Source organism: Cladophialophora bantiana, assembly GCF_000835475.1.
Source record: "Cladophialophora bantiana CBS 173.52 unplaced genomic scaffold supercont1.32, whole genome shotgun sequence".
Lineage (NCBI taxonomy): Eukaryota > Fungi > Ascomycota > Eurotiomycetes > Chaetothyriales > Herpotrichiellaceae > Cladophialophora > Cladophialophora bantiana.
In genome coordinates this window covers 1-20938 of record NW_015971606.1, presented here as the reverse complement: position 1 = coordinate 20938, position 20938 = coordinate 1, and the positions used below count along the sequence as shown (strand labels likewise).

The following is a 20938-nucleotide window of genomic DNA, read 5'->3' as shown; positions in this document are numbered from 1 at the left end:
CACACGGGATCAATGCATTGTGTCTTTGTCGGTCAGTTTGGCATCAACACGTATACGGACACTGCAGGTTATTCATATACTATTGTGTCTCACTCAACTCTCCACAAAAGCTGGATCATCTTATGAGTGACTCGTGATTGTGTTACTTTACAACGACAGACAGAATGGCCTCTCGATCCCCTCCGCTTCGCGCGTCGTCCGACCCTTTCGGCCCAGACCAAGAGAAGGACATCCACAGTCTCTATAATCTACCATTCGACCCTTCGGCTGAGAAGAGACGTTCTACACTAGGCTCAGCTTGGCGACGCCAAAGCGAGTATCAAGAGACAGATCCATTTGGGGACGACCATGAGGAAGGAGCAGTCAAGTACCGCACTTTGAAATGGTGGTGAGTAGCCAGTAGTTACACTTTGCATGGACAGCCGTATGCTGATATCAGCGTGTCCCAGGCAATGTAGTATGAGTGAGTTGCTATTGCCTGCTTGCTGGCACCACAGTCGACCTGACATGATGACCTTGTTCCTCAGTCATGATCGCCGAGACGATCTCTTTGGGTATTCTGTCTTTACCTTCAGTCCTAGCGACCATTGGTATGGTGCCAGGCGCCATTCTCATTGTTGGCATCGGAATTGTGGCAACCTATTCGGGATATGTCATCGGACAGTTCAAGGCAGCACATCCTTGGGTAGGCGGTTTTTTTAATGCTTGAGCGAGCCTCAGAACCACATGCTCATTTCTCGTTTCCCGCAGGTCCACAATATGGCAGATGCAGGCTATGTTCTTTTCAAACCGGTGGGACCGCGCAGCTGCTATCGGTCGCGAAGTCTTGGGTGCCGCCCAGACCATTTTCCTCATTTTCAGTATGGCGAGTCATATTCTGACTTGGACCATTTGCTTGAACACACTGACCGACGGGGCCGCCTGCACTATTGTCTGGGGCATTGTCGGGTAGATTCTCTTCTGGACCTTCGACATCCCTCGAACTCTTCTGAAGGTGTCATGGCTTTTCTGTGCCAGCTTCTTCAGCATTACGACGGCGGTGATTGTCACCATGGCAGGGACAGGAGCCAGGGGTCCTTCGCACGGTCATTTCAACACCACCCAGTCTGCCACCTTCGCGACGGCATTTCTCACCGTGACTAACATAGTTTTTGCAAATGCTGGCCATGTAGCTTTCTTCAGTTTCAACTCCGAGATGACGAATCCACACGACTTTCCCAAGGCTTTCGTCTTGTTACAGGTTACCGATACCAGCATGTATTTTCTGGTCGCAATGATGGTTTATGCTTATGGTGGAGATCAGGTCGACTCACCAGCCTTGGGATCCGCTGGGACACTGGTCGGAAAAGTCGCTTGGGGCCTGGCTGTTCCTCAACTACGGCCAATATACTCGCAATTGGAGGAAGATGGCCCTGACTGTGGTCAACCTCTTGGTGTTCGCCATGGGTGCTGGCATCGGCGGAATGGGCTTGTATGCCAGCGGCTACGCCATCAGTAATGAGCCAGACCGGTGCAGCTGGACCTGCAAGACCAACGCACAGTGAAGCGGGATCTGGAGAGTTCCAACGCGTGTTTTCCTGTATTATTATCATTACGGAACACGCACAGCATCAATGGGCAATCAGAGAATGGAATGAAACTGGATCCTGTCCAGAGTTGATTTCTTACAGATTTGCGACAGCCCTCTAGTCGTTGTCCCGTTCTCAGGAGATTTTGACGAGCTCCAAATGCCCTTATTGCAACACAGTGAGGCGTCAAAGATTTCTTGGTTCAGACGTAGCTTGTGAAGTGTGCCTAGCCCATGAATCTTAACCCAAGTTGAATCTCTAGACTTGGATTTGTCCGGTTTATAAGATTTCCACAACGTAGCTGTCCCTCAACGACAGAGAGTTGACCTCGAAGCGGCCACTCACTTGATCTGCCTCAGCCCGATGCTCACACTGCCAAACAAGTGACCCGCGACCGACTGTTCCAAGACTGACCAGGGCACTTTGCAGTGTCATGTGCAAGAGAAACAAGTGAGCCTTCGACCGATCATTCGTTCGCCGAAGTCCAGGGAACCAGCAAGCGAAGCGGCGAAGAGACAAGCGAGGCTTGATAAGATGCCTTTGGGCAGTCGGAGTCCAGGAGCGGGTGTGGGAGCCTCGAGGCCCAAGCCTCAGGGGGAAAGTGCGCCTAACGGCCCTATGGTAAGCACCACCACCCACGCCAACAGGCGCCAACGTGGGAGGGCCACGAGGAGTGGTGAGCGTGGTGAGCACCGACGAGGCAATCTTCTAGATCCCGGCACCCAGCCCGGAATTAATCAGAGTCCCACCAGCACCTGCAAAATTTCTAGATATTTCGACCAGGATATGCCTGAGAGCAACGACGACGAGAGCGACAGTCACCAGCACGACACATTCTTCCGGTCCGCAAGCACTCCAAGCCACCCTCGAGATTTTCCCCCAACCGGCAAACTGAAGTCCCCAACCCGTTCGACGTCGTACACGACACCCCTCCAGCTATTCACCGAGGAGTCGAAGCCTAAATCAGGCCAGGCGGCTCCGGCACCTTTGACTGAGCAGAACCTACGGGCACTCCTACGATCCCTGAACGCGGCCGACGCGAAGAAACAAGAGCCTGGGCGGCGAAAGGGTGTGTCTGGAGTGTCTGAAGCAGCAGAGGGTGTTCCCGGTGATCCCAATTCAAGCAACTACAGCAAACCTAATAGTCCTCCTCCTCCCGCAGCCACTGCCGGTGTCACTCGCACGGTGGGCACAACAGGCTCAGGCCGTGCTGCCTTTACCTCAGCCCCACCCGCAGTCGCCCTTCCTTCTACTGGCTCAAATCCAACATCCATGCGAAAGTCAAAATCGCCCAAGAAGCAGGACAAAGACAAGGAAAAGAAGAAGTTCAGAAATAACCCCGACCCTGACACCCACCCGCTGAATCTTCCTCCTGACCGACTGCGTCAACATCTGGCTCAAATGGCCAGGCAAGAGGCTGAGTCTGCCGGCAGAATGTCGATAGATCGAGAATTTCCCAACACAAATGACCATGATTCTTCCATGTCGAGCGGCACTGCAGGCTCGTCGCAGCCGGTCACTCCTTCAAAAGATGCTGCAGGCGCTTTTTCCGATCAGGCCAACAGTGATGTTACCTCCAACGGCACCAATGGCCACCACGACGAGCGAAGTCCCACGCCTCCTCCCCATAGAGTTCCTCCCGCGCCCAAAGTCGATCCGGAAGCCTGCAAGGCCGCAGGGAACAAGTTCTTCAAGGCTAAGGATTATGATCGCGCCATCGTCGAGTACACAAAAGGTAACGTTTGCACCTTGCAATTGATTGAGGTTGGAGATGCAGATTGGCTGACAAATGCACACAGCGGTCGATGCAGAGCCTTCGAATCCCACATATCTGTCAAATCGAGCCGCCGCCTACATTTCTGCCAATAAATACAGCCAGGCACTTGGTGATTCACTCCAGGCCAGCCGTTTAGATCCCAAAAATGACAAGATTTTACACCGTCTGGCTCGAATCTACACCTCACTAGGACGGCCGCAAGATGCCCTCGATACCTACGCTAAGATCCCAAATGCGTCAGCCACAGACACTGCATCGGCTCGAAAAGCCCTGCTGTCGATTGAGATGGCGGAGAAGCAAATTGATGCGGAAGACGGAAATGGTAACATGGCGCTGTGGAGCATCGAACAGGCACGTCAGACGCTAGGATCTGGCACACCCACGCCGAGGAGATGGCAGCTTCTCAAGGCCAAGGCAAATCTGAAGATTGGGTCCGCAAATGCCCTGGGCGAAGTGCAGGGGATTGTGCAAAACCTGATGCGTGAAAATCCCATGGACGCCGAAGCCATTGTGCTCGCCGGTCGAGCATTCTACCTCAAGGACGATAAGCCAAGACAAGGGAAGAGCGACTATGAACGAGCCGAAGACTACTTCCGACAGGCACTGGCACTAGACCCTGACAACTCCGACGCACGAAATTGGTTACGAACAATGAAGAAGCTCGACAGAGCTCGAACATCGGCTAATGACATGTTCAAGCGCGGCAAGTACTCCGACGCCGTCATTGCTTATACGGAAGCCCTCACCATCGATCCCACCAACAAAGTCACAAATGCCAAACTTCTAGGAAACCGTGCTCTGGCCCGGATTAAAACCAAGGAGTACGATGAAGCCAAAGCTGACTGCGACCAAGCTCTTAAACTTGACCCGAGCTACACCAAGGCCCGCAGAACCCGGGCCAAAGCCACTGGAGAAGGCGGCGATTGGGAACAAGCCGTTAAGGATCTGAAGTCCTTGTCCGAAGAAAACCCTGCTGACGCCGATCTGGGCAGAGAACTGCGCAACGCAGAACTCGAACTCAAGAAATCGAAGCGGAAGGATTACTACAAGATCCTTGGTGTGGATAAGGACGCGGGTGACAAGGAGATCGAAAGAGCTTACAAGAAGAAAGCGGCCGTGTTGCATCCGGATAAAACGCAGGGGGACAAGCGGAAGGAAGAGGAGTTCAAAGACTGTCTTGAAGCCAAGGAGACGTTGCTGGATCCCCAGAAGAGACAGATGTATGATTCTGGGGCAGATTTGATGGAGCCTGGTATGGGCATGGGTGGATTTCCAGGTGGCATGGGAGGCTTCCCTGGGGGGTTCGGAGGTATGGGTGGATACCCTGGTGGTGGGGGTGGGGTGCAGATTGACCCAGAGATGTTGTATAATATGATGAACGGAATGGGTGGAGGGCCTGGTGGTGGCGGCTTTAGGTTCAGTTCTGGCGGAGGAAGGGGTGGATTCTCTCCCTTTGGCTGAGAATTTCTCAAGCCTGAGACTTGAGAAAAGCAGGGGGCAATGAACAAGTGGTACTGAGGTGTAGTCGAGGATATTGTTGGAAATCCAATCCCAAGGTGGTTCAGCGAACAGGAGAAAGAGCGGAAAGGAGACGGTGCCCCCAACGCCGACGGAAGTGGAATTGCGAGGAATGAGAAGACAATGGCGCAAGCCAGGCTCAGCTTCAGACCAGGCTCATATCCAGCACTCCGGCCAGCCAGCGAACTACGTGACTGGCCCCATACCCAAATGTATTGAAGCCTGGGTCAGAAAACCGACGAAACCAAACTGCAGCCTTCCCATCTAAGAAGGCAGAGCAAGAGCAAGAGCAAAAGCACCACATTTGATGGATTTGGAAGTTTGAGGCAACGTCCATCACCCCGGCAGTACATGGTGTCATGGTGCATTGAATCCAGAGCGCCGCCAGAGGCAGCCTCAGCACCCGTCGTCTCAACTCCGGAGATTTGTCACCATTCTCTTGTTTGTCCCCGGCACTTACAATGGGACCCGCCATGGTAGTTGGTCAATGCAGGACGACGGCGAGGTGAGGGATAAGGTTGGGGACGGGGATGAGGCTGAAGATGCAGACGAAGATGAAGCCAAAGCTGGCATGGTAATGAGGCCGGAAGCACAAATACAGGCAACCACAGACAGGCAGATCCCGATCCCGATCCAGATACAGATGCATCAGCCAAGGCGTTATTGTTTGTCGTTGTCGCTGTCGCCGTTGTTGTTAACGTTGTCGTGTTTGCGATCGAATTTGACCGCTCCCCCCTAAATTTCGTCCGTTGCTGTTAATTCGCTGACTCACTATCATTCAGAAGGTTTCCAAGGCATTCTTTTCTCCAAGGACCCGAAAAATCCCGACGGCTGTCTTCGCTCCCATTCTCTTGCTCTTCCTCATTCTCGTGTCCTCCGTTCTGCCTATCCCTCCTCTCTCTCTCGCGTGGGGGTCTTATACTCGATCTAATCGGGAGAATATTCGACGGCGACGAAGTAGTGCAGCAGAGGAGGAGGGGAAAGCGAAAAACGTTAAATTAAGGGAAGGGAAGGGCAGGAAATATATATATATACATATTATATAATATTATTAAATTTAATAAGGTCTTTTCTATTTAGGAAATAAGGTTTGCGCTAAAAGCGGATAACTCGCTAAGATCTTCTTCTTTTTCTTCCTCCTAATTAATGCGCTTAGTGCGTGGTGTGTGGTACAAGGATATTACGGATCCCTACTGATCCTAACTGGGTTAGGGTTCTTAGCAATAATCCTAGAATAGTATGAGCTGGTTGTGAATTACGCGCGGTATGAGCGGACCTATGTTACTAAGAACTATATAGTTCAGTAAATAACATAAGTTGGCTACGAAGAGAGTGTAACTATCTAAGGGAGTGAGGGTGTATATATAATGTTAATACTCTATGCGCTCTGTGCGCTTTATACGCTTTGTTGATAGAGCCGACAGAGCCAACAGAGCCAGCAGAGCGTATCACGTGACTTGCCCTTGTTTCCTTGTGAAGGCTTCTTCCTTTGTGTCCAATGAGTGTGTCCTGTCCTGCCCCTCGTGGCTCGTGACTAGCCTCTCCTAAGGCTGTGTCTAACAAAGGACACCCTTTCACATGCCACCATTTCATTTCAAAAGAAGGTTGAACCCATCTTTTTCAATTTGGTCGATCACATCTCTTATCACAAACCAAGGGCTCGACTGATATCGCGTCCACCAAGCACCCAAACCTTCAAAGCCGTCGAACAGATCTATGCCGTAGAGCTCTTCCATGGACGTCTTGGCGGCCGCGGCCGTGATATCTGCAAGGGTGGGCCGGTCGGCGCCAACGAGACTGACTCCCTTTGAACACGTGTTGGTCCAAGACTGCAGTGTCGTCAACAGACGGCGGTATTGAACTTTGGCGTCCTCCCCCGCCTGAGGGCTCTGCTGTTCCTTTGTCATTCCACTCCACCCGAGACTGAACGCCGTGAGGTGTCGAACGTGGACGTTGCACCAGGTCAAGACTTCGTTGATGAGCTGGACAATGTCCCTGATTCTGGCTGCTTGGAAGGCGTCGTCACCCCGCAGACTGAGATACCCGTCTGACGCTGGGAGTAAGTCTTCCAAGTACTCGAGGATACTGCTGGACTGGGCGATGAATTCACTGTGGTTGGAGGATTCGAGGTCTTGTATGCGCAAGACGGGAAGTGAGAAGCCCTTGGGTCTTTTCTCGTAGCCTGGGATGGCATCCAGAGCCAGATCTTGAGACTTTAGGTCGACCGTGCAGGGGATCAGAGTCAGCCCTAGACGGTTGAGATGGTCGGCTGTCAAGGATTTCGCTTTGACGTAGTAAGCAACGCGTCGTGGGAATATGCCACCAGGCCAGACCCAGAGAGTTCGGACCGAACATGAAGCTGCTTGATCATGGGCCATCTTGGCAATGCTGGCCTACAATGAATATCTCGCGAGAGAGGATGAACAGAGAGATGGACAGACAGACAAGACATTCTCGATGGTTCAGAGTTCACCGGACCTTTTTAAATAGTTTTGCTCTGGTGCCTCGCTGCCGCTTGCATCGACGGAGAGATTTCAGAGTTCGACATACCTCGGATACATTTCGACGTTTGGCTACAAGTAGTTGTCAACCCAAACTCTCCGTGCACGCTCTGCGGAGACATGTTTTGTTGCGGAACGCGTAGATCCTATATCTCCGAGAATCTCAATCCATGAAGTTTGGTGCCTGGAACAAGTTATGTCGCTGCCATTAGTCGGCAGAACGCACGACTGAATGTGGATCTTCCCGGGGAATGAGGTCATGATACGTGCATGGGGTCTTCATTGTACGATGCTTCCGAAGCGTCGTCCGGCGTTGTAATGCTTCTGCCCGTCAGGTGCAGTAGCTGAAAGTGGTTCTGGAAGATTTAAGATCCAGAACCTCTCATAGTGGAAGCATCTATTCGCTCGGGTTTGGATTGGCATTTGGAATTGAAAAAGAAAGGTGGCAACCCCGGTCTGCACCTCGTGCAAAAGACCTCATCCCGTATTGACCCACAGTAGCAATCCAAAACCTGAACAGTGAGCTAATTCAAGGGATACATCATACAATATCTTAACTCCTCAATTTTATATTCACACCCGAAGTTCATGCGCGGTGTAATCACTATGGTAGCGAGAAGCTGTGTCAACCCTCAGTTGATTGCTGCATGTTGAACTTGAATGTGGTAAGTTCAAAGGGCTATAAAAGCGGCGCGGTCGGGGTGAGTCCCAAAGGGAGCCGCGAGGAGTTTTGTAGACGCTCTAGCTACCAAGACCGACTCGCCGATCTATCATATTTCAAAGACACCTGAAGGTCCACCGTGATCGGAATTACACAAAAATAATGAGCGTAGACTTAGCTTTTCTCATTACCTTTGCAATGTTTGAGAGATCCCTCCAATCCTGATGATAACGCGGCCTACGTTGACAGACGCTCTGCAATCGAAAGCCGCCTGACTTCTCGAGGCGCGATGCCTTTCCACGACGATTCCATGTCCACCATCTGTCCAACAATCTCCTTGTGGTCGCCTCCCACCTGTCGATAACGCCTCCGATGAGAATAGGCTAATGGCAGATGAAGAGAGAGCGAGGCATCATGCGCTGACTCCGCGGTGGCAGTGTGAGAGGAATGCTGGTGCTAATGGCGTTTGCAAAATGTAGTGTCGACAGTAGAGACAAGAATAGGAGGAGAAGAACAATTGCGTCTAGCACGCTGCATGTTACAGTAGCTCGGAAATAGTATTGTGCGCGCCTGTGCGGCTGCAATTCATTTCCGGCTTTCTGGACAGGGCTGGAGACATGTCGACCACAGTTTGCACCTGAACGGAGTTGTTGGGTAAAGAATCGGCCCCAAGGTGTGCAGCTGTTGCCTTTACTGACGCGAGCCAGATTCGGAACCCAGGTCTCCCTCAACCCCTTCGAGATTCATCCATCCTCCACCATGTCCTCTGAAGTCCAAGTCCGGCATCATGGTTGAGGCTTACAATTTGGATGACTTATTTAATTTCCGAGAATCGTCTTCTCAACAGTCTTCACAGTTGATTAATTCAGTCACGAATACGGGACCAACGACATCTTCCTTTCCTGACTATGCCGCACCCAGCGCGGCGCCGAACAGAACCCCACGAGTGTCGAGCCTGTCGCCCTATGCTCATCAAACGAAGTTGACGTTCATGCAAGAGGAGGAATGGGATCCAAACTAAACATATGATGAAGACCCTCCACGTTGCCTGCACTACTCGATCGAGTGGAAGGTAACGCTGAAGGGCAAAGCAATCTCGAAGGACACGGAGCCGGACGTGGTACTGTCACCCGGCTGCTACTAGCAACTAGTTTTGCAAGGACGACTCGAGGAGCTGTTGCAGAACAAGTTTACGGGAAGTCGAAGCGTGCGCCCTGTCGACACCAACGTGGTGGTCTCGGTCACGGAACGTTCACAGCGGGGCCTCACCAAGCGATTTGACCGGACCAAGGTCGTCACACCGCAAAAGCCGTTCAGGAAGGCGGTTGCGCTATACAACACAATCCCCCTTCTTTTGACACATCCCTAGACACTGAAGAGCCTTCTTCGACCAACAGCAAGCCAGGATTACTCTGCCAACATGTCGGGCATCGGCGAGGCGAGCCTCGTGGTCGGCCTGATTTCGTCCATCATCGCGATCTACGAAGGCACTCACGAGATCTACGAAGCGGCGAGCGACGTCGAAGGCCTCCCTCGAAAATTTCAACTGGTCGCCGACCAGATCCCCTTGGTGCTCCTCGCCTGCTTGGCGGACATCGTCGTTCGTCCCAATCTCCGGCAGCACCGCAATCACCACGTTGTGGCCACACATGTCTCCCAAGACGTAGCTGTTCTGGTCGCGCTGCGTGGGGGAGGATCGGGTGGATGTGGTCCAGCATCGCTTTCACGGGGGCCAGTTCGACCCCCATGGGACAGATACAGCCCACCGTGTAGTTCCGGTGTGACAGGGGCATGATGGTCAGAGGCGGAGGGAAGCCTCGATGTGGGCCTTGTTAGGTCGTAGGGATCAGGCTGAGGTTCGACCGCGGTGCAGGCGTGTTCTCTACGTGGCTGGGGATCTAGTGGTCATGGTCGCAGGCGCGACTCGCCTCGACGTAGCGAGGAGTCGCCGTCGTCGCTGTCGTTGTCGTCGATCAGCCCGTAGCACCTCAGGCTGCCAGCTGGGATTTTGCTGAGTCTCATTAATCTCAATCAAGCGGTCCAAACGGGCGCTCCGTCGAAGAGGACTTTGCTCTTGTTCCTTCTTGATGCGTTGAGGACGTTTCCCCTTGCTGGTCAGTCGAGTACGGAAGATGGAAGCGCATAAATGACCTTGGTGTGGCAGCTTCAGGGACTGCCTTGTGGTCTTCCGAGCGGTAACACTGTCTCGACGTGCCATGGTTGCTCGAGATGAGGAGAACAGGAATGGGGGAATTCATGTAGTTGTAAGGTTAGCTGGCCGCCTAGCCTAGTCCGATCATCTACCTATAAGAGTATTTTGCTCTTTACGATAACTAGCCTGGCCTTATAAAGCTTATGTATCCATTCCCTCGCAATTTCCAAGTTTGTCTTTCCCGGTTCAGCTTCGTCAATCATGCCAGGCACCGGGTATGCGAATCGCATTCTCCTCTACTTCACCTTCTGCATATCTTGAAGACTGACCCACGTGATCGGGGCGGCAAGGCAGCACTCTGTGTCATTGTGTGGGTCGCCCAGCACTTCCACGTGTAGCTTGAAGCGGGAAATCATCAATTGCACCGCTCCTTCTTCGCGGTCCTGGTCATTCAGAGTGAACGCCAGGTTGGCCATGCTGGTCAGCGTGTCTGGGTGATCCGGCCCGAGAACCCTCAATCTCGTCTCCATTACTTGCACCTGGAGCTCTTCTGCCTGTATCAATCGACCTTGATTCCCGTTCGTCCTCACGAGGTTGCCTATACTGGTTAGTGTACAAGTATGCTCAGCCGCATATTTTCTTCATATGCGCTCACCGTCAAGGCACTCGAGTCCGCCCACGAAAGACTGACTGAGTGAATTGTCGAGCATTTAGACAGCTGTGGCGCCGACCTTTACCGTCACTCATCTTCCTAGTCCGTCTGTGGCGGATGTGAAGGAGCTGCTCCGGACGTGCTACATCTTTCACTTTGCGGGTCACGGGCCACGGCAGAGCGAGCGCGGTTGACTCGTCAGGATATAGTAAAGCAATCTTCTGTCAATTCTGTAAATGTGTCGACTGGTAGATCACTCAGAAGGACCTCCTCGAACAACCTCCTGTTCGCTGAGAAAGCATCTGCCGTCGTTACTAACGGATTTAGCGGTCATTGGAAAGGTGAATAACGCCAGCCAGTCCAGTATTGCGGTGATTCTCCCTTGGACATGATTAGTCCCTATTTGAAGCAGGGTCTGCTTTCCCTAAGAGCATACGATAAATCGGGTCGCCCAAGGGTCTCTCCATCCTCACTTTGTATGATTTGACTCAGCTCATATGCATCTGTAAGTTCGGGGACCCTGGGTGTGGACTGCCGGCGAAGTCGAGATTCTCAACTGATCCTGTTTCCGAATTGCGGCGCAGTGCCGTATCTAAAACAGCTCATTCACGGATAGAACGCACGACGGCTGTCCGCTCACTATGTTCATCTACTTTGGCAGGTTCGTGATATCGGTGAGTCAGTGCTTCCCTCTTCGCAGGATCTGATGAAATAATATGTTACCATCGTTGCCGAAACACTCCTCAATGGCGTGCTGGCCGACGATACATTGGAAGATGGTTGCATGAGTCAACACTCTGTCGTTCTCTCGACTTTCGACAATGCTGATCCTTGATTTTAGGTTCTCTCAATCTCCATCTATGTGAAAAATTGCGGTGCGAATAGGTGTGATGGTGGCAGGACAACCAAATCCCTAATGCCCTCTCCATGATGACGCTCCACACAAAATTGAAGGGCAAAAGTCCTGCTACCCAAGACCAAAAAGCGAAGCAGCCAGTAGCGTTGGTCCAGGTCACTCTCCCTCGATGAATGGAGCCTTCGTACTCGCTAAAATTGCAGTATCTGAACCGGAATTCTGACTTTAGCACTCGGCGGTGGCTCGCCCTTGTGGCCCTGCGCACAGACTCCAATGCAGGACAGTAGTTTCTGAGAGGTTCTCCTCATATTGGCATTCACTTTTTGCCCTCTGCCCGGCCTCGCCGTACTGCTCAGAATGAGGACGCACCGTTGGCTTGGTACATGGCCAACGCGGAGGACTTGGCTAGGGTTAATGCCGACTACAACGACACCGACAATGGCGTCGCACGCGAGTCCGTTCAATCTGGCCAGGCGCCTGATGCCGCCTTGTCGCCACAACCCCTCGCCTACGCTTGGGCGAGCGCCCAGTTCAGGCGCGAAATATCCCGCGAAAGGTAGAGATGTAGTAGCTCTAAGAATAAGAGGTGGATTTCGCAATTAGAGAGACGACAGCTTACCTGCTCTGAGCCAGTTTAGCTTCCCTGCTCTGCCTCTCGTTGTTTACATGGTAACTATTTTTGTCAACTGGTAGGGCCTTTGAATGGCGACTAACCACCCAATAAAAATCGACTTAAGCGTTTCAGCCCCGCCAGCTAAAAAGATCCCTGGTAGCCCCCTGGAATTACCAGCGAAGGACAAAATGACTTCGGCGGTTGTGATACCCTCTTCCTTTTATTTTCCTACGAGTTCATCAATAATGACTGATCCTCTGAGCATCGCCGCGAGCATCATCGCCGTCATTCAAGCTACCGACAAAGTATTGACATGCTGCTACTCCTACGTCGGAAGAGTCAAAAGCGCGGCAGAAGACATCGACAGAGCGGTTCAAGAAACTAGTCTCCTCAAAGGACTCCTACTGAACCTCCATGAGCTAGCCCAGGATGAGTCTAATAACCAAAGACTCGCGAGCTTAGTTGCTCTGGCGGGTGCATTGTCCATTTGCACCGAAGCACTTGAGGAGATCGAGACAAAACTCCAGCCACGGCCAACGAAATTGACAACAAAACAAAGGCTCCTCTGGCCGTTTGAGTCGAAGAAGCTGGAGGAGATTCTTGAACGTATGCGGAAGCAGAAACCGACATTACTATTAGCCCTGGCTACCAAAAATATGGATGTCACAAGGAAGATCCGAAATGACGTCGAAGACATTCAAAACTCGATAGAATCTGCGCAGCTGCATGACAAGCGGGAGAAGATTTTGAATTGGCTTCGGCCAAATGATCCCAAAGACAAACACATGATCTCCAGGCTGGAACATGAGGAGGGGACGAACCAATGGGTTCTCGACAATCCAAAGTTCAGAAAATGGATACAGGAGCCGAGACAGAGTATTTGGGTCAGTATAGGCTTGGGAATCCTATTCATTTATGTTCAATACTGACCCTCAGTAGCTGCACGGCATTCCAGGTTGCGGTAAGACAATCATGTCCTCAACCATCATTGAACACGTCATGAAGCTTTGCCAGTCTAAAAGTGGCAGTAGGCTGGCTTACTACTACTTTGACTTCAGTGACGCTACTAACCAGAAGCTGTCTGTCTTGTTACGTTCTCTAATTTTTCAACTATGTATGAAAATGGATTTAGTGCCAGACGCAATGTCGGTTCTATACGATAAATGCGACCGAGGACGATCAAATCCTTCAGAAAAGAGTCTCACGGAGACTCTTTTTGGCATTCTAAACTCTGATGAACAAACATACATCATTATTGACGGCCTCGACGAGTGTCCGGACGAACCCAACAATTCTGAAAGGGCAAGGCTAAATGACTTGGTCCTCGGCGTAATCGGCAAGCATCCTGGAAATTACAACTTCCTCTTCACCAGTCGAAAGGAGTATGATATTGAAGAAGCAATGAAAGCTATTTCGAAGCGCACGGATCTTCATGTCATTGAAATCCAGACGGAAAACGTGGACTCTGATGTGCGTCTTCACATTCGGGGGTTTGTTTCTGGACACAAGCGCATATCCAAATGGACGACATCCATCCGTGAAGAGATAGAGGATGAACTTGTGAAGGGATCTCAGGGGATGTAAGTTGATTTCCACTGTCATGTCGCGACTGGCTCACTCCTTCAGGTTTCGCTGGGCGAAATGCCAACTGCAAATTATCGGCAACTGTATTCTTTCGGGTACAGCAAGAAAGAAGTTAAAACAGCTGCCGATTACTCTCTACGATACTTACGATAGAATCCTTGAGTCTATTTCTGAAGAGAACATTAGCGCTGTTCGATCGGCACTCATGTTCCTAGCATATTCAATCACACCGATGGGGGTTGAAGAGCTTGCTGATGCCGTCGTGATCAACGTTGAAGAGCAGTCGTTTGATCCTAAAGAGCGAACGAGTGACCCGCTTTCAGTGATTCTGGAGCTGTGTTCCAGCCTTGTGACAGTCACCGAGGCACCCCGCGACGACAAACCCTGGCTATTCTCATACACCGGGCGATACGGGCCGTTAGGGGTGGTTAGATTCTCCCATTACTCAGTCAAAGAGTACATAATCTCAGAAAGAAACAAGCAGACGGCGCTGAATTCCTTTTATTTCAACGAAACAAGTTCTCACGAGCATATCACCCAAGCACTACTGTTGTATATTTTGACAGTTGCATTCTCTGACCTAGACGCACCAATTCCAACACGTGACAGGAAATACCACCCACTCAGAAAATACGCGTCGCAATACTGGCCGCAACATTATCGCCAGGTTCCTCCAGAAAAGCGATCAGGTCAGTTATTGGAACACGTTCACTCGCTTTTCGACACCGAGGACCCTAGACCGTACATATTTTGGCTGCGCGTACATAATCAAGATTACAACCCGAACAACCTAGTCTCACATCATGTTGGGCGAAACCTGGATCAATTTGCCCCGCCAATTTACTTTGCCTCGCTGCTGGGCCAGCTGAGCACATGCAAATGGTTAATCGAGAAAGGCTGCCGAATCAACAATCCTAGTGGGAGCTGCACTCTAGGAGATCCTCTCCAGGCCGCCGCGCTTGGAAATTACACAGAAATTGTTCAGCTTCTCTTGGATGAGGGTGCCCAGGTAAATACGGACTGTGGATACTTCGGAGATCCCTTGCAAGCAGCTGCTTTTAGCGGCGGCTTTGAAACTGTTGAGCTTCTACTCAAAAATGGCGCTGTCATAAATACCGAGCACGGCGAGTACGGCAATGCGTTAATTGCTGCTGCTCACATGGGTCATTTGCGAGTTGCAAAGAAACTGATTATGTGCGGAGCTGATCCTGAGCTTAGGAGCACACATCACAGCAATGCGGTTGCTGGCGCTGCATCTTCAGGACAAGCAGAGCTAGTCAAGCTTCTGCTCCTCAAGGGAAACGACATCAATGATCCGAACGAGCCAACTGGAAGCGCTCTTTACTGTGCATCAAAGACGGGTGACGTTCAACTGGTACGAATGCTCATCAAAGCTGGGGCGAAAGTCAATGTCATATCTGGTGATCTACATACTGCTCTCCAGGTGGCCTGCAATGAAGGTCATGTTCAAGTGGTCAAGGTTCTGCTAGCTAATGATGCAGATGTCAACCTTTTCGGTGGTAAGTTGGATTCAGCGCTCCAGGCTTGTATTGACCATGGCGATCTGGATATCTTGCATCTCCTACTAGACCACGGGGCCGACTTAAATCATGAGGGGGGACGCTACCACTCGCCGCTTCATTGCGCCACTTTCAGAGGCAAAGTAAGAGCAGCAGAAATTCTCCTCGATAGAGGCGCAGGATTCAACGATAGGATATTTCTCATGGCCATCGAATATGGACACAAGTCTCTGGTAAAGAGAATGTTTTCTAAAAGAGTCAACGTGAATGCCCAGGAGAAGGAAGGAACTGCGCTGCAGCTCGCAATTCAAAGTAAGGATATGGAGACTGCTCGAGCCTTACTCGCAGACGACAGCATCGAAATCGATGCTCGAGGCGGCGAATACGGTGCTACGGCACTGCATCTGGCACTGAAGATCGGCAACGAGGAAATGGTACGAGAACTGCTTCGCAAAGGAGCATCTGTCAATTCTGAAGGGGGGGAGTTTTACAAACCACTCACCGCTGCCGTCATCAGCCATGACGAGAAGCTGATACGCCTTATCCTTGACGCTGGGGCTGACATCAATGGCCACAGAGGTGGCTGGTACGAGTCTGCTCTCAATGCTGCTGCTCGCGCAGGTCTAAAAACGGCCGTCAATCTCTTTTTAGATCTTGGCATGGATGTCAATGAATCGTCCGGCCGGAATGAAAATGACAAGTGTAGGTGCCTGTTTAACTTGGTCGTAAACCTCTCCACTAATAGCACAACAGCAACACCACTCCAGTGTGCATGTCAAAGGTCAGATGTTGAGATGGTGAAGCTTCTGGTCTCGCGAGGAGCAGACATCAATGCTCCTCCTGGAGATGAGGGTATGTTCGGGATTGTGTTATGCACTCCTTTAACCCTGTCTAGGCTGACTCCGACGAAAAGGAAATGCTCTTGCATGTACCGTCGGACACAAATGGGGTCTGAACGTCAGCGACGAAGACACCCAGAAGCTCGTTTACTTTTTACTCAAAAACGGCGCCGACGCTAGCTGTCCCGAACTAGAGCAGGGCTGCTCTGGATACCATCGGCGGTCCACTGCATTGGACCTTGTGATCAGACGTCAGAAAAATGATCTCGTTCGTGTTTTTCTTGCCCATGGGATGAAGTTCTGTTTGAATTCTCTCCGAATTGCTGTAGAAAGCCGAAACGAGGAAATCGTTAGGCGAATCATTGCAAGCGGTGCCGATATCAATGAGGGTGGATATATGTAAGAATACTCTTTATATGTCGCCAGCAATCCGCAAAAGAACTAAAGTCTACAGTTTACTTTGTGATGCCATCAATAGTGGCAATCGGTCCATCATTCAGCTGCTCTTGGATGCAGGGGCCGATGTAAGCAGGCAGCAAGAAGGAAAATATAACTATGGTTGTGCCCTAGGATGCGCTCTCGAAAGGGAAGATCTCCACCTCGTCCGACAGCTATTAGACCTAGGCGCCGACCCTAACGGCTTTGCTGGGGTTTTCGGACCAGTACTCCGGCTCGCAGTGCATAAAGGACTGACAGCAATAGCGACTTTGATGATTGAAAAGGGCGCGGATCCCAATGCCAGCACAGATGATTTCCAATCGCCGCTTGAGGCCGCGGTAAACCAGAACAGCGAGTCCATGATTCGTCTGCTGTTGGATGCGGGAGCAGATGTCAATGTTGACGGTGGCCGCCCATTCCTTACTGCCTGTAGCAGTGGAAAGACACACCTTGTCAAGCTCCTCATTGATGCCGGAGCAGAGATCCACATCCAGCAAGGTGTGCCGGGGTATGCTCTGCAGATGGCAGCAAAATGGGGGCATATGGGTGTTTGCAAGCTTCTCATATCTCTCGCAGTCGACGTCAATGCTCAAGGTGGCGAAGCCGGGTATGTATTGAGGAAATTGCTCTTTTCATTGCTTGCTAATTTGTTTGAAGGGATGCCCTTCGAGCGGTTCTGGGTAACATGCATCTCTGCGGATCCGACACAGCGGCATCAATTGTCAAATACCTTCTTAGCATCGGCGCCGATGTAAATGCACCACCATGTCAAAACTATGTCAGCACACTGCAAGCAGCCGTGTCCAACGGCCATGGCAGATGCATTGATGCTCTAGTTGAGGCCGGAGCAGACGTCAATGCTTATGACCCAGAGTTTGGGACTGCCCTCATATCATCAGCACGGTTTGCGAACAAAAACTGGTCCCACAAATTGCTCGACCTCGGAGCCAACCCACATCTAATCGGTGGCCCATACGGCAGTGCGCTTCATGCTGCGGCTAGGGACGGCGAAATGGAGCTTGTGGAGCGCCTTCTGGACAAAGGAGTCGATGTGAATCTTGTTGCAGGAAAGTATGGCCATGTGCTTCAGGCTGCTTGCAACCCACGCGGAAATGTCGATTATCTACCTTGCGTCCGACTACTGATCCAGCGCGGTTCGGATGTTAATGCCAAGGGTGGTAAATATGAAACAGCACTCCAAAGCGCAGCGAAGCGTGGGAAGTTCGAAGCCGTGAAAGTACTGCTCGAGCACGGTGCGGATCCTTTGGTCCGCGGCGGAAAATTTGGGACTGCAATGGAGGCGGCAAAGGCCAAAGGGCACTGGCACATTCTCAATTATCTTGAAAGATATATTCGACAGCATCAGTAAGGGGGTCCGTGGCTCCGTGTGAGGTCACTTGGGTTGGGAGGCCAGCGAGCGTGGAGACGTCTCCTAACAAAACTCCTTGACAGATACCTGCGTACGGCGAAAACTATGTCTCGGAATCCTGTGATATAGACGATGTACCTCTATGCCATTACCAATAGGATGAAACGTTGATTCCATAGGCTGAAGTCGTTGTACCCTCAAAATCCTTCACATTTCACGTGTTGAAATCAATGGCAGTCTTGATCATTGAGTTGAGAGAAAACCAGGCAACCACGCTGACCCATGAACTGATGTTCAACCATTTTGACGATCGTGCCATCATCGGTCGGGCTCGACCCAGTGTCACCGCCAGATGGCCCTGCTCCATGGGGCTGAGATACTGTGCTGCACCCGCTCTAAAAGCCACCAGAAATGGCAAGCCGTTCCTTCTGCGAAGTAGAGGGTTAAATAGTTCTGGGCCAGCATCCGAAAAGTAGGGACGGCAAAACGCTAACATCAAAAGCACCGTTTTCCTTGGCCATGTGTTGACCAGAGTTCTTTGACAGTTTATTGGGGCCGTTCAGCGTTTCAAAAACTATGAAATAGCTGCCGCCAAAGCCGGGCCTTGCCTGTGGCGAAAATGCCGGAGCAGCATCCTTGTACACGTACCAGGTGAGGGGATCAAGGTCTATTGGAGCGCAGCTGAGTCGATGATTCCAACATGGAGGACTAATCAACTTCTATGTTACCGTTGGTGGAAGGTTTAGTCGTTCGGCAATAGGTAATTTGGGTTTTAGTGATCGAAATGGCGCTGCCGTGATACCACCGTGATAGAAGCCTCATGGCAAGAAAGCAAAATAGAGAGACAATGGAAAATATTCATCGAGATCCCTTCACGGCCGGTTGATCAGAGAATGAAGGAACAGATGGATTCGAATTCGATCCCGAAGGCGGTGGTTGCCTCTAAGCGCAAAGATCGTGCTGTAAAGCGATCTAGAGGAAGGACTCCTGGCTCGCGCAACCAAAAGACTATTTGAAGAGCGGCCGAAAAGAGAGCCTGGCCCGAATGGCGCAGGCACGGCGACGAACCGTCAGGACGAGTGAAAGAAGACCATCGCGGGCGCAGGGAGGGAAGCAGCTAGGTGTTGAATGCTTGTAATATAACTCTGCCATGAATCTGCCTTGCAAAGTAGCGGGTCTTCTTCTTCCTTCCTTCCTTCCTTCCTCCTTCCTTTTTAAGGCAATGTCATCTGTGACAATCGCACATCCATCAATTGCTCACATGAGCTAAGACCAGTTGCGGAGATACAGTATACCGCCGACTGTTGGGGCCACATGAGAAGGCAGAATGAGACACTGCCTCAGGAATACGGCGCCTAAAGTTATCGTTCTCCCTTGACTGTCCGTGTACAATGCAGGAGTAGGAGCGTCCCAGACTTGGAGGGCTTCACCTCCTACAAAGCAAGGTGTCGCATTATACTCCTCTGCAAACGTAGTCGTCCATAGACGATGCAACCGGCCAGTCTTCGTCCGGTAGCGGAGTATTCATTGACCCCGTAATCGACAATTTCTAGCCTCGGTACTCTTATGAGAGACATATACTTCCTGTGTCTTCACAGCTAGGAGTGTCTGCATACACACTTTAGAGCACGACCCACGAAGTCGAGGCTTCTCCGCGATTCCACGCTTCCCACGTGACTCCCGTCTCATCTCGTCGACATAAAAATCGTAGCAACAAACTTTTCTCCCATAAATCTCGACGTCGTAAATGGGGTAGACCTCGAATCTCGTAACGGTCGTCTCATTCTCACGACGATGGACGGTAGTCGTCATTTTGTCATCCGTGACAATGCCGGCGATAAGGCTGCGAGGTCGCAGTTAAAGTCCTGGAGATTGGGACGCACGAAGATTTCTGCGTGGTAGTAGTCTGCTTATAAACCATCTCTAAGACAGGATGTCCATCAAGCACGTTGCCATCTATTGGACAGTCATCACGGTTCAAAAGATTGTCGATGCGTGTGAGAGAGAGGTGGTTTAGAAACCTACGGTTGAGCTGACCTAGTCAACTTCAACGAAGCCCAAAGCTTGAGTTCAAGAATGCCTACATATGCAGTTGTTTTTAAGTCAAACGGTTTAATTAAAAGCGCGCTAGATGCAAATTTTGAGGAGGGGCGAAGGAACTATAATGATGTTCACAGCTTTTAGTGGGGTAGCTTATACGCCTTAGAGATTAAGGGTCCTCCAGTTCAAATGACACTAAGCTAGTGTATTATAATATCGTGTATTCAAGTAAAGAAGAAACTCGTTGAACATTCCAGCGAAGTTGTGCTTAACTGTAAATAGGAAAGCGCACAAAAAGTAGTCTTACTTCACCTCTCCCAAAACCCACCTACTCTTAGTGTAACAAGGCAAGGTGGCTGTGCTGGGCTGGGCTGGAAGAGCGGTGGCAGGGTGAAAAAGTTGTCTAGTCACATGTTAAACCTAAATGGGCTGGCAGCGAAGGGGGTGCAGAACAGTTTACAGTGCTGGCAGTGTGCTATTCATTAGTTTGAGCAGAGTATCATGAATTCTATGGCTTTTGGTGCCGTCTACCTAATTCTTGAGAGTGTTTTATCAGTCCTGTCCTGTTCCTCGATGCTGCCGCTGTACTAGGTGCTCGTGGCCCTAGTCGCTGCCTCTCTATGTGGTGTTGGTGGTGGTGTTGTTGTCGGTATCAACCAGAAACGCGTTCTCGATTCCCGATCTGCTGGACAGGCCTCTGTGCGTTGTTACACGTGCACGCCAAACCCTGAAGTGCTCTGTTACATTAAGTCCACCACCCAGGCAATGTAACACCCTAGCGTTGCAACACGCGATTTTACAACTGTTGCAACAGAACAAGTCTCAATTACTCAACTAGCACTATCGTTGA

General features: G+C 51.0%; 8 protein-coding genes across 8 annotated transcripts; 5 read left to right on the top strand and 3 right to left on the bottom strand.

Moving 5' to 3' along the window:
* Window positions 1-164: 164 nt before the first annotated feature.
* On the top strand, window positions 165-1544 carry Z519_12642 (uncharacterized protein; the record flags this gene model as incomplete). Its single annotated transcript, XM_016770347.1, has 6 exons — window positions 165-388; window positions 450-463; window positions 528-685; window positions 767-948; window positions 1018-1257; window positions 1304-1544. 6 exons carry the CDS (start codon window positions 165-167, stop codon window positions 1542-1544), a joined length of 1059 nt encoding a protein of 352 aa, XP_016613398.1.
* An 810-nt stretch (window positions 1545-2354) lies between these two features.
* On the top strand, window positions 2355-4806 carry Z519_12641 (uncharacterized protein; the record flags this gene model as incomplete). The annotated part of the gene is made up of 2 exons (XM_016770346.1): window positions 2355-3303; window positions 3368-4806. The coding sequence occupies 2 exons, from the start codon at window positions 2355-2357 to the stop codon at window positions 4804-4806; spliced, it is 2388 nt and encodes a 795-aa protein (XP_016613397.1).
* Window positions 4807-6452: 1646 nt separating this feature from the next.
* Z519_12640 (uncharacterized protein) lies at window positions 6453-7241 on the bottom strand (the record flags this gene model as incomplete). The annotated part of the gene is made up of 1 exon (XM_016770345.1): window positions 6453-7241. The coding sequence occupies one exon, from the start codon at window positions 7239-7241 to the stop codon at window positions 6453-6455; it is 789 nt and encodes a 262-aa protein (XP_016613396.1).
* Window positions 7242-8812: 1571 nt separating this feature from the next.
* Window positions 8813-9046, top strand: Z519_12639 (uncharacterized protein; the record flags this gene model as incomplete). Its single annotated transcript, XM_016770344.1, has 1 exon — window positions 8813-9046. The coding sequence occupies one exon, from the start codon at window positions 8813-8815 to the stop codon at window positions 9044-9046; it is 234 nt and encodes a 77-aa protein (XP_016613395.1).
* A 399-nt stretch (window positions 9047-9445) lies between these two features.
* Z519_12638 (uncharacterized protein) lies at window positions 9446-9820 on the top strand (the record flags this gene model as incomplete). Its single annotated transcript, XM_016770343.1, has 1 exon — window positions 9446-9820. The coding sequence occupies one exon, from the start codon at window positions 9446-9448 to the stop codon at window positions 9818-9820; it is 375 nt and encodes a 124-aa protein (XP_016613394.1).
* An 87-nt stretch (window positions 9821-9907) lies between these two features.
* Window positions 9908-10243, bottom strand: Z519_12637 (uncharacterized protein; the record flags this gene model as incomplete). Its single annotated transcript, XM_016770342.1, has 1 exon — window positions 9908-10243. The coding sequence occupies one exon, from the start codon at window positions 10241-10243 to the stop codon at window positions 9908-9910; it is 336 nt and encodes a 111-aa protein (XP_016613393.1).
* A 230-nt stretch (window positions 10244-10473) lies between these two features.
* Z519_12636 (uncharacterized protein) lies at window positions 10474-10887 on the bottom strand (the record flags this gene model as incomplete). Its single annotated transcript, XM_016770341.1, has 2 exons — window positions 10474-10775; window positions 10833-10887. The coding sequence occupies 2 exons, from the start codon at window positions 10885-10887 to the stop codon at window positions 10474-10476; spliced, it is 357 nt and encodes a 118-aa protein (XP_016613392.1).
* A 1656-nt stretch (window positions 10888-12543) lies between these two features.
* Window positions 12544-18048, top strand: Z519_12635 (uncharacterized protein; the record flags this gene model as incomplete). Its single annotated transcript, XM_016770340.1, has 7 exons — window positions 12544-13182; window positions 13238-13878; window positions 13925-16104; window positions 16156-16254; window positions 16316-16640; window positions 16696-17286; window positions 17337-18048. The coding sequence occupies 7 exons, from the start codon at window positions 12544-12546 to the stop codon at window positions 18046-18048; spliced, it is 5187 nt and encodes a 1728-aa protein (XP_016613391.1).
* Window positions 18049-20938: the final 2890 nt, after the last annotated feature.